This window comes from Cydia fagiglandana, chromosome 25 (assembly GCF_963556715.1).
Source record: "Cydia fagiglandana chromosome 25, ilCydFagi1.1, whole genome shotgun sequence".
NCBI classification, from domain to species: domain Eukaryota; kingdom Metazoa; phylum Arthropoda; class Insecta; order Lepidoptera; family Tortricidae; genus Cydia; species Cydia fagiglandana.
In genome coordinates this window covers 3053126-3065941 of record NC_085956.1, presented here as the reverse complement: position 1 = coordinate 3065941, position 12816 = coordinate 3053126, and the positions used below count along the sequence as shown (strand labels likewise).

Genomic DNA, 12816 nt, shown 5'->3' with positions numbered 1-12816 from the left:
CCTGATCCCGCCAGCTCGGTGTTGGAGCGTCCTATCTGACAGGAGGTACGCCTCATTCTTAAGGTCGTTGACTCGTAAGGGAGGGCGGTCTGACGTTGTGTTCACTAGGACCGCCAGTAAATTGCAAGCTTACCACAGCTGCTTTAAGACTCCTTATCACGCCGTCGCAGTACACAGACTAGGCTGGGAGGTGGAGACATCCATGCCAAGTCTCACAGGCAGCTGTCAAAGGTCGTGGTAGCAGTTCAATGAGTCTGTTAAGAAATACCGTGGCACAGTGCGAGGGCTCTCGAAAGCGGAGGCCGGCCAACAAGGCGCCTGTCAGGTGAAGACAGTCTCGGCGGCTGCTGGGCGCAGCTGCCACTCGGGCGCGCAGTGACTTCTTGATAAACCGTTGCCCTCGGGGGTTGTACCGACCTGGCAAGTAGCAAGCAACCAGCGCGACCAGTAGACGATCTGCTGGCATCAGCAGTTTTTGCGACAGCCGTAGTAACGGAAGGGATGTAGTGTCGCCGTCGTTTTATGTATACTGTACCGGTGCGGTTGTATGTTTACACTTCTGTCGTCAGCGCTGCAGATGCGGCCCGTTAACGGTTACTCTTCGCTGAAAGGGCCTTACCTCGTACATTGTCTACCAATATTGGAGATTGTAACGGACTGCTTGCATAAGATGAGGAAGAAAGTGGTGCGAGGCTTTCGGCAGCTCCGTGTTGCTGGGGACTGCGAAGGCTTCACCTTCCTCCATGAACTAAAGTTTGCGAATTTGAGACTGAACAGAAGGCATTGAGTCTCATTTCTGCGAGAAACTCTGCAGCAAGGCAGGCCTGTATGTCGCGAAAAAGAAAACTTTCAATCGGTGTGTTGTGCCGCGTGTCCCACGTGATGTCTAGGAGCGTGATGGTCTAATTCGCTTTATCCGAAGAGACACCCTATATCGAGTTAGTATAGGGCATCGAGTTAGTAGCATGCTTTTAAGGAAATCGAACTGATGAAATCAAGTCTAAAATCGATTTTGGCGCTTTGCGTAACAAAACTGTTTCGATAAAGTCGAATACAGACAGATGGAAACTGCTGGAGTCCTCCTGGCCCCTTTCTCTTAGCACCGGAAACTCAAGCTTGTTCAGGCGCAGCGGGTTTATTTGTCCCATTTTGTTTATTATGGCTTTTCGCACGAGTTCGTCTTTGTAAGACGGAACTTAAGCTGGAGAGCGCGAGCAAGTAGAGATAATTATGTGAAGTCTGCAGACCTTTTCGATGCCTTTCACCTCGGTTTCGAGCGGTCGCACAGGGCCTTGTCGCTAGCTGTTCTCCGGTTGGACCACTCCATGGCCTCGAGAAGTCGTAGGAGCTTCGAAGCGACACAGCGAAGTCGATCAGCACCTTTATGAAGCCCGGGAACACGACGTATTTTCCTCTGAGTATCGACATATCTTACCGCTTTCAACTCCGGGCAGTCGAGCCGCGCTAGGACGGGGCTCTTTACGACCTCGTCTGCCGTCGCCGGAGGATTCTTTAACCGAAACCAAGAGCTTAGCGGTCTGTTCGTGCTGTACCATACCATACCTATACCTGCACCATAGCTATAGGCGCCTGCGTACCTCAATGGAACCATGTGGACAGGACAAAACTGATACTGTGGCGCCCAGCGAGCAAGGGACGACATCGTCGTAGTTGCAGCATCGGTGGACAGCATCGGCGTGATTGTGGCAACCGCCGCCGCTCGGGAGGCGCCGGTGCGTGAAGCTAGGGGCGCCATCGTGGCGGCCGGCTCGGGGGGGGGGGGTGGGGCACCGGTGCCTGAGGCCGGGCGGCTCATGGCGGCCGCCACTGGTTCGGGAAGCGCTGGTGCGTGAGGCGAGGACCCATAGTGGCGGCCCGCTCTAGAGGCGTTGTCGCGTGAGGCGGGCGGCTCCATCGTGGCGGCCGCCGCCACCGGCTCGGGAGGCGCCGGTGCGTGCGGCGAGAGGCGCCATCGTGGCGGCCAGCTCGGGAGGCACCGGTGCATGAGGCGGTCGCCGTCTGGCTGGCTGGTCTGGGAGGCACTGCTGTGAGGCGAGAGGCGCCATCGTGGCGGCCAGCTCGAGAGGCGCCAGTGCGCAGGTGGTGGTGCCATCGTGGCGGGCGGCATCATCGTGGCGGGCAGCGCCATTGTGGCAGCCGCCGCCGCCGCGTCGATGCGTAATGCGAGAGGCGCCATCGTGGCGGCCAGCTCGGGGGGCAGGCGGTGTCATCGAGCGGGCGGCGCCATCATGGCGGCCACCGTCGCCAGGCTCAGGTGCGAGAGGCGCCGTCGTGGCGGCCAGCTCGACAGGCGCCGGTGCGCGTGACGGACGTTACCGGCACGGGAGGCGCCGATGGCTAGGCTCGTAGTTGCACGCATCATCACGGCGACGCTGTTGCCCTCGGCGGTGCCATCGTGGTGGCCACCACCGGCGCGTAGGTCACCAGCGACGTCATGACGGCCGGCAACCAACGCGGCGATCGTCGCTGTACTCGTAGCCTTTCCACTGCTTACACGTAACTTACCTTCCTTCCGCTCGAGCAGTCGGGACGCAGAAGCGGTCCGCCTTCACCTTGGCGCGATCCACCCGCGATGCGCCCGCAGCTGCAGGAGCGGGCGTGTGACGCGCAGAGCCACGCGGATCTCTCGGAGTCCCGCTGGACTGGAAGCGTCCGCACCGCAACTGCAGCAATAGGAGCGGGCGTGTAACGTCTCGCGGAGTCCCGCGGACTGGAGGCGTACGCACCGTGACTGCAGCAACAGGAGCGGGCGTGTGACGTCTCTCGGAGTCCCGCGGACTGGAGGCGTCCGCACAGCGACTGCAGCAGCAGGAGCGGGCGTGTGACGCCTCTCGGAGTCCCGCGGACTGGAGGCGTCCGCACCGCGACTGCAGCAACAGGAGCGGGCGTGTGACGTCTCTCGGAGTCCCGCGGACTGGAGGCGTCCGCACCGCGACTGCAGCAACAGGAGCGGGCGTGTGACGTCTCTCGGAGTCCCGCGGACTGGAGGCGTCCACACCGCGACTGCAGCAACAGGAGCGGGCGTGTGACGTCTCTCGGAGTCCCGCGGACTGGAGGCGTCCGCACCGCGACTGCAGCAACAGGAGCGGGCGTGTGACGTCTCTCGGAGTCCCGCGGACTGGAGGCGTCCGCACCGCGACTGGAGGCGTCCGCACCGCGACTGCAGCAACAGGAGCGGGCGTGTGACGTCTCTCCGAGTCCTGCGGACTGGAGGCGTCCACCGTGGCCCGCAGCGGCGCGGTGTCTCGGAGTCACCTTGGACGACAGCAGAAGACGCGGCGCGCGCGGGCGGGGGCGGGCGCCGGGCCCGCGCCCCCGCGCCGGGGGACGGGGCGCCCCGGTCGCGCCGCAACTAACAACACGAGGTACTCCCAGGCTACTGCCTGAGAACCCTCCTTTAGTGACGAAGTAACTTCTGAACGCCAATAAAATTAGAATATCTTAAACTGGCTCACCGGATGGTTCGAGACAATCCAAACCTCCTTATCAGCGAAGCGCGGCGCCCGAAAGCAGCGCGCGCAGGCCGTCCGCCGCCGCGCCGCCGCCGCCGCCGCAGGCACGATGACCGCACGTTCCCTCTCCGATGCGGAGCGACTTGTTACGTCTTGTTAACAAAAACCACTGACGCACTTCCTACTTCGATCTCGAAAATGCGAGTTAACGGTAACGATTTTAGCAGCATGGAATGTGAAAATTAATTTAGCAAGAAAAAAGTGGGTAGAATCGAAAAGCACCGTTCGATGACTTCGATCGCGAGACCGCCAAAAGACTAATAGTGGCGATCTCTGCCATATCTCACTATTTAATCGACCGAGCTTTGGATCGGAAATGTTAAAGCACCATGCTGCAAAAATATACGCAAAAAATATTTGCGGACCATCGGTCAAGACGGTCGACGAAACAATGTCATGGCGGTGGCGAGTGGCGGGAAGCGAGCAACGGTTCGCAGGAAGTGGAAGCGGAACTACGTCACGGCGTGGGGCGGAGCGACTACATAGACGCTAGCGGCATCATTGGTCAACGATCGCGTTACTCTCTCAATGAAGATATCCGATGTGGAGTACGGAACACATAATAGGGAATATTACGCCAAACTGCGTAGGTGGCGTCGCTCCCACAATAAGTCAAAATCTAACGGACTACCGCAAACGAAGAGAGTCGAAATGTTGTTATCTAACCTCTAAGAGTGATAGAGACCACTCTTGCATATTCGAGTGATAAAGAGGCAGGTAGCTGAAGTTCGATTTCGCGTTTCCCGGTAGGCCCTTTGTAAACAAACCGCCTTGATGTATCAATGTCATATTTGATTAATGATTGTCTGTGAAAACTTGTCAAAAACAGTTTAAGGTACAGTATGTATAAGTTACTCTATGGTATACTTAAGTCACTAGTGCTGCACTCTGGCGGCAAAACATTGCAGTAATACTCCCTATTAATAAAGGCTTTTTATTTTATTTTATCTATTTGTTTATTTTAAATGTACTCTAAACGTGGCGAGTGCTAAAAGTTCATTTAACGTACATCGCATATTATGGTTTTTTAAATTCTTAAAATATCTGATCTTAAGCAAGAATAGTAGCAGCAGAAGCAGCAGTATGGCTTAGTATGTGTTTGTTCAAATAGCCCTTTTGCGTGAACCATTTTTTGCAGATACCGCAAGAATAAGGCTTCGCTCCAGTATGGGTTAGTATGTGTGTATTCAAATTGCTCTTTTGCGCGAACCGTTTGTTGCAGATTTCGCAAGAATAAGGCTTCGCTCCAGTATGGCTTATTATGTGTGTTTTCAAACTGCTCTTATGCGCCAACCGTTTTTTGCAGATTTCGCAAGAATAAGGCTTCGCTCCAGTATGGCTTATTATGTGTGTTTTCAAACTGCTCTTATGCGCGAACCGTTTTTTGCAGATTTTGCAAGCATAAGGCTCCGCTCCAGTATGGCTTAGTATGTGTGTTTTTAAACTGCCCTTGTGTGCGAACCGCTTTTTGCAGAATTCGCAGGAATAAGGCTTCGCTCCAGTATGGCTTCGTATGTGTGTATTCAAATTGAACTTTAGCGCGAACCGTTTGTTGCAGATTTCGCAAGAATAAGGCTTCGCTCCAGTATGGCTTAGTATGTGTGTGTTCAATCTGCCCTTATGCGCGAACCGTTTTTTGCAGATTTCGCAAGAATAAGGCTCCGCTCCAGTATGGCTTAGTATGTGTGTTTTTAAACTGCCCTTGTGTGCAAACCGTTTATTGCAGAAATCGCAGGAATAAGGCTTCGCTCCAGTATGGCTTCGTATGTGTGTATTCAAATTGAACTTTCGCGCGAACCGTTTTTTACAGATTTCGCAAGAGTAACGCTTCGCTCCAGTATGGCTTCGTATGTGTGTGTTCAAATTACCCTTTTGCGTGAACCGTTTTTTGCAGATTTCGCAAGAATAAGGCTCCGCTCCAGTATGGCTTAGTATGTGTGTTTTTAAACTGCCCTTGTGTGCGAACCGTTTTTTGCAGAAATCGCAGGAATAAGGCTTCGCTCCAGTATGGCTTCGTATGTGTGTATTCAAATTGAACTTTCGCGCGAACCGTTTGTTGCAGATTTCGCAAGAATAAGGCTTCGCTCCAGTATGGCTTATTATGTGTGTTTTCAAACTGCCCTTATGCACGAACCGTTTTTTGCAGATTTCGTAAGAATAAGACTTCGCTCCAGTATGGCTTAGTATGTGTGTGTTCAAACTGCCCTTATGCGCGAACCGTTTTTTGCAAATTTTGCAAGCATAAGGCTCCGCTCCAGTATGTCTTAGTATGTGTTTGTTCAAATAGCCCTTATCCGCGAACCGTTTTTTGCAGACATAGCAAGAATAAGGCTTCGCTCCAGTATGGCTTAGTATGTGTTTGCTCAAAGAATCTTGTTCCGAATATTTCTTATTACACATCTTGCAGGAGAACGGTTTTTCACCAGTGTGATACCGATTATGTCTCGTTAAATGAGAAGCTCGTGTATACCGCTTTCCACATATTCCACATGCGTATGGCCTCTCGTTTGTATGTGTCCGATTGTGCGCATTGAATTTCCAGACACTTGCAAACTTCATATTACACACCGCGCACGTATATATCGTCCCGCCTGTGTGAGTTCGCTTATGAATTCGAAATTTTTCCCATTGCCTAAAATGTTCCTTACAAATTTCACACGTAATACCCGTGTGGGTAACTTTGTGTATATTTAAAAACAGTATGTTCGAAAACTGTTTTTTACATATTTCGCACATATATGGTTTTTCACCTGTATGAACTTTTTTATGTTTGTTTAATAGTCGCACATCCTGAAACTGCTTGTTACATGGTTCGCTCGAATATGGCTTTACGCCAGGATGAACACGTTCATGAATTTTCAAACAACCAGAAGTTTTAAACCGTTTTTCACATATTTTACACGAATAAGGCCTTTCGGCAGTGTGAATTCGTTTATGTGTAATCAAATACATTTTTTGTGTAAATTGTATTCCACATGTCTCGCAGGAATATGTTTTCTTACCTTCTTTATTACATTCATAGACCGTTGGCTCTGGTTTTATTATTTTAGAACTTGTTTGCATGTGCGTGTTTTGTATATGACGAATCAAGTCATATTTGCGGCGAAATGTTTTTCTGCAAGTGTCACACACATATTCATCTATATCTGAGTTTTCATTCAAGATATTTATGCTTACTTTGTCTTGTGAAGTATTTGGTTCAATCGATCCAGCGTTAGTAGGTACATGTATATGGATTACAACATGTTTCATTAAACCCGCCTTCAAAGCGAACTTTTTGCCACAAAGATCGCATATAAACATCCTCTTACAGTCTCTAGCATATATATTTTCATTATCATTGTCTGTGCCACTAGTTGTTGTACGATTGTTAACGATACAGTCTCTAGCATATATGTTTTCAGTATCAGATTCCGTGTCAGTACGTGTTGTGTCGTTGCCGGCGAGCGCCTCGTGGTGTTGGAGGTGTTCGAGCCGCACGCAGCAGTCTCGGAGCGCGAGCGGAGAGTCTCCACTAAGGACGCGCTCCTGTAACGGCTTTTCTTCAAATACTGAAACCACATTGTTAAGTAATCGGTTAATTAACTCCGTATAAGTCTTAGGAAAACACGTGCCTCGGAAATCAAGAAAAAGTTATGTTCGAATAGTTGGCGCCACACCTTAGGCCTATAGTCGTGTAAATGGCGTTGGCGACACCGATAGATATTTAACAATTGGGTAGGTAAAGTTTTTTGAAGATAGGCAAATTATATTTTTTTCCGATAGTATTTATTATAGCGATCACGGAAATGCAGCTCTTTTATTTTTATTTCATTTTATTGATTAAATATAATTTTTTAAATGATCGATATGACGTTTGTGAGATGGAATGGCAGACCCGAGTAATTCCTTTGCACGTAGTAAATGGGGCGGGATAGAAAAAAAAAACGATGTCAACTGTCAGTGTCACTTAGCTCTCATTCCCGAAAAATAACGGACAAGCCTCATGTTACCTTGCGAATTGCTATTAATGTTATCATTGAGATTTTCGACGACCTCAGCACGACCCACGGATTTCTGATTCCCCACGACATCTGCGCGTATTTGGACAAAGATTGAATTTACTTTCGATAACTTGGCACTGCATAATTATTGGACAACGTTTTCTTCCCCACCCCTACACGACGGCCCCTACGCTGACCCTTGGACAGAGTTTTGCAAGAAAAATAAGCGAGTTCATACGAGATTGCGAGCAGATTCTACAAATTTGAAATTATTATCATAACAGTGATAAGCACAATGCCGTTGAATTAGAGGAGCAATGGCCGTACAGGAGTACGTATCCGTGAAATACATAGGTACATAAAACTTTCTTCACTTGTGTTTTGATTTTTATTATTAAATTGCCATGAGCTGTTAAGTTCGTAAACAAGAAATCGGTCTAATTTTTTCTAACAATTTCAACCATCTGTTAGTTTTGTGTGGTTATCCTCATTTTATGAATGTTGTTCTTATTTTCAGGTGGATGTAAACATTCATTGGCGGTATTATACTGATGGCTAATTAGAACCATTGAGCCATGACATACTTCCTTGCAGTGTTATTCGGCTAAGCCTCGAGCATCCTGTGAATCTGAAGGATATAATTATTTCCATAAAAAAGAGCAATCGAATTAGGACCAAGATATCCCGAGAATCTAAATACATTTTATAAAAAATGCAATAAAATGAAAATGGGAGACTCTCTTATTTTAACAATGTTACAAGATCATGACAATGTTATGTGTCTATACTTATTAAAATTTTAAAACCAACGTGTCTTTATCTTTGACTTGAAAATGTACAAATGATTTGGGTTAAGTTTTATGAAATACAACTTATGCTAAAAATCTATTATTATTATATGTCAAATTATCGTGAACTCGATGTTGCTTAAGGCGTATCCAGATTAGTCAATTTTTCGCCAATCTGATTAAATTGCCCGATCGAATCGGGACGTACGGACGCAAACGCCAATTTGGCTCGCCGAATTCAACCGCCGATAATGACCAATAAAATGAGGTGCAGACACAAGAACACCAATTTGTGAGGCTAGTATTTTCGTTATGGGGCATTTATTCAATTTAAATGGGTCTAATATCACCATAAATCTAAAATTGGAGATTGACGCCAATTTCATTTCTGATCAAATCGACCGATTTGATCAGTCCCGTCTGGATACCGCTTTAGCACCGCGAAAGGGCGCTGCGCCGTGCGCGCGGATTGACGCATGCGCGTACCGTATGCTTTGTATCTATGGTAATATAATTTAAAAAAATATGCAAATAAAAGGCGGCAAAGTTTATTCGTTGTGCAATACTCAATAAGTTACCGCTTGTTATTTTAATACTCGTAATAAACAAAATGAGTTCAAGTGACGAAAACGACCTGGAATAGACGGCACGCCGCCTCATTTGAAAGCAGAAGCAAACTTAATAATGAATAAGTCCTGCTAAGTCCTGGGACAAATACAACAGGACTTACGACATGCTCATGCTGTGGAAGGACACAAGAAGGACAGCCAAAACGCAAGAAACACCTACTCTGAAAGTGGTTTTTAGCGTATTTCTGTGACCAAGTGAAAACTAAAAAGCCATCTACATTTAATATAAACTAAGAATATGCGTTGTTTTTTTAATTGTATTCGCGTCACTTTACCCCTATTAAATACGCTTTACTAAATTGAATTTGTTTTATTTCCTCGCATAATTTGAGAATAGTGCTTACTATGTATACCTCAATGGAAGCAAAAATGTAGAATTTTTGCGAGTTGATACACTTGCTACTTGTGTAGAGTGGCAAATGTATTAAACCCGCAATCAACACTAATCAATATGTAAACAGGCCCCAACGTGAAGCACATTTACCCTACAGACATACTTATCCATATTGACCATATTTGAACCTCTCAACTCTCTTCAAGGCCACGCCGCACAGCGTGATTCTATATACTGTTGTAATGTTAATGCTTAAGGATAATAATTTGTGGATTTATAAAATAAAACGAAACGAAATTTACTGGATTTATATTATATTATTTTGGATTTATATTATAAGTTTTCTAAAGTACAGTCGCCATCAGATATATTGGTGCAGCTAGGGTGCTCATAAATATCTGAACACGCCTCTATTATCAGGGCGTGCGTGTTCAGATATTGTGAACACCTTGCCGAGCCCATATATAATAGCCAATAACGACCTAGTTATAAGACTAGTACAATCTTAATCATTATGTATGTATAATACAACAATCAAGTTTATATAGTCCTCACAAACGTATAAGTTACCATTTTGGCCAATATATCTTCAAAGCTTGGCACCGAATCGCTGTTAAAGACTTTGGTGTGCTCAAATACGCTGAATTTGGAAAGTAACGTCTGTACTTCCTACAAGACGGTACGCCGCACTTTGAGTTCATCTCTATAATATTCTATTTCCATTCGAACGTTTCCGGGATCGTCTCCATCTATTGTGTTGATACTGAGATCCAAAATGACTCGTGTAGCAGTCCAAGAGTCGTGGTGGAGGCGTTAATGAAAATGTTCTCCAAGAAGCAGTGCCAAGTAGTCGAAAGCAATCGTTATTATCAAAATATCCGTGTTGATCGTGCTAGGGACGTTAAAAATACTTATTCTAGAAATCACACCGTCATCCAATTGTTTCGTTTTTCAAACACAAATGTTTCGTCCGACCATTATTTTCCAATTATTTGCAAATTATTTTCCAAGAATGACACTGACAGTTGACATCGATTTTTTTTCTATCTCGTCCCATTTACTACGCGCCAAGGAATTAATTACTCGAATCTGCCATTTCACCTCACAAACGTCATATCGATCATTTAAAAAATTATATTTAATCAATAAAATGATATAAAATTAAAAGAGCTGCATTTCCGTGATCGCTATAATGAATACTATCGGGAAAAAATATAATTTGCCTATCTTCAAAAAATTTTACCTACCCAATTGTAACACATATCAGTGAAAGAACATGGGTCAGAGTCATATGGCGTTCTCAAAAAATAAAAAATCATTTATCCATATAATCTTTTCGATACTTTTATACATTTTCATTTCAGTTTTAATCCTGTGTTGATAGATGGCAGTAAATTTACTGTGACTACAAAATATAAAACAAAGCCGCTTCCCGCTGTCTGTCTGTCCCTATGTATGCTCAGATCTTTAAAACTACGCAACGGAATTTGATGCGGTTTTTTTAAATAGATAGAGTGATTCAAGAGGAAGGTTTGTGTATAATTTGTTAACCCGTGCGAAGCCGGGGCGGGTCGCTAGGTACCACTATATAAGGGCTGCTGCAGCCATTTTTGAATTTTATCAAGAACTTACCGTAATCAGCGACAACAGGCCGGCTGCCTTCTTGCTCCACACTAGACGTGTGAATGTGGGTCATGACATGCTTCAATAAATCAGAATTTAAAGAAAACTTCTTGCCACAAAGATCACACACCGGTTCAGTCACTCTCTCACAGTCAACTTTAGTGTACATTTTATCTTCAGAATAAGGTTCACTGTCAGTGCGAGTGGTGTCTTGCATGGTGTGCTTGGCAGGGGCTCCGTAGTGGAGGCGCTCGAGCCTCACGCAGCAGTCCTTCAGTGCCGGCTGTGAGGTGTGCTCCTGAGACTCCAGCAGGCAAACATCCTCGTCAGCTAGCGCCCAGTCTGCTCAGAATAAAACCATGAAGTTAGAAGACTGACTGAAGACTAGGTTGATTTGTGTAAGAACACAAATCAACCTAGTCCCTGTTAGGCCTGTGTACAGTCGCCACCAGATATATCGGACAATAGAGGCGTGTTCGGATATTTGTCAGCGTCTTGATGAGCGCTCCGATATATCTGATGGCGACTGTACTAGACAAAAATAGATAAACAGATACATATACGTATATAGTTACATAACAGAGGATTTTCAGGAACAAATATTCATGTTTAAATTTTTTTAATATATTTACATAATTGGTTTAAGCCAAAAAATTTGGTTAACCACACAATATTTTTGGCTTAAGTTAGTACGACTTATGACTTAGGACAGAACAAATTCGATTACATAACTGGTATTGACATTTGTTATATAACTTATATAAAATTACCTATTTACTGATTCTTGAAAAATTTTAGTATTGACTATCTCACAAATACATACAACTCAGGATAACTTACCGAGGGCTACCAGAGAAACATCTGGCCGATGTGGATGCTCCGGCCCCAGCACTAACTCATCCTTTACGACGTGGTCAGCGTATAGGTCTGCCAGCATGGCCGCCTCACTCATTCCATACTCTACGCTCTCTGACAATGAAGGCTCTTCCTTCACATGCTCTGATCCGAGCACAAACTCATCCTTTACATCATGGTCAGTATCCACACCAGCCAGCATGGTTGACTCGCTCATGCCAGTCATGCCACACTCCATGCCGTCTGAACACAGTGCCTCCTCCTTTAGCTCATCAGCGAGCTTTTCTGCCTCGCTTACACCATAGCTTGTGCTGTCCGAATATAAGGGTTTGTGTTCGGTGCACAGGCTAGCCGGCAATGCTGCCTTACTCATGCTGCATTCCTCACTTTCCGAGCATGAGGACTCCTCTTTAATTTGTTCCGCACACTGTGTCTCCATCTGACAGTCAGAATGCTGCATATAGTCTGTCTGCTCCTTAATGTGCACTGCCAAGTTAAAAAGCATTTAAATTAGACGAGTAAGTATTACATTTCTGCCCAAAAATATGTATACTTGTAAAATTTCGGAAAAAAGGTTAAAATTGAAATGCAAGATTTTATTTCATAGTTTGTTACAAGTGAAACTAATTCCGTTAGCTAAGGTCTCCATTTAAGCTTGGGCAAAAATGGTTTCTTATGTACAGTTCTCCTCTACAGGTCGCATTTCTCAACAGATTTTTGTGAAATTTTGTGAGCAGGTTCAATGATTAAATCAATTTATTAAATAAGGTAAGTAATATATGCAAAAATTGTAAATTAATAGTAGTTTATGTGACTGCTACATAATGAAAGGCATTAAAATACGAGTGTGGGTTTATGAAACGAATGAAATGAGTTTCGTAATAGTATCACACGAGTGTTTTAATGCCTAATTATGTACAGTTACATACACTGCTTTATCTACACACATATTATAAACTTTCTATGATATATTCACTAACTTCATATTACAGCCGACTTTGCTCTCTGGCGGAACTCGGATATGAGATGGCGTCTCCCAAATATCTTTATCCCACATTTTACACGAAACAT

At 45.5% G+C, this 12816-nt stretch overlaps 1 protein-coding gene across 1 annotated transcript; it reads right to left on the bottom strand.

Moving 5' to 3' along the window:
* Positions 1 to 4408: 4408 nt before the first annotated feature.
* Positions 4409 to 12250, bottom strand: LOC134676738 (zinc finger protein 492-like). The gene is made up of 4 exons (XM_063535122.1): positions 11731 to 12250; positions 10900 to 11232; positions 5500 to 7084; positions 4409 to 4421 (listed from the first exon to the last, which is right to left on the bottom strand). Exons 1-4 carry the CDS (start codon positions 12248 to 12250, stop codon positions 4409 to 4411), a joined length of 2451 nt encoding a protein of 816 aa, XP_063391192.1.
* Positions 12251 to 12816: the final 566 nt, after the last annotated feature.

What these genes read in the sequence shown, in the direction of transcription:
- LOC134676738 (XM_063535122.1), bottom strand. Translation starts at nt 12,250, where the DNA reads ATGCTTTTTAACTTGGCAGTGCACATTAAGGAGCAGACAGACTATATG. An exon ending in TGTTTCTCTGGTAGCCCTCG is followed by an intron (nt 11,233 to 11,730) that starts GTAAGTTATCCT and finishes TATTCTGAGCAG; the next exon opens with ACTGGGCGCTAGCTGACGAG. An exon ending in GCCTGTTGTCGCTGATTACG is followed by an intron (nt 7,085 to 10,899) that starts GTAAGTTCTTGA and finishes ATGTGGTTTCAG; the next exon opens with TATTTGAAGAAAAGCCGTTA.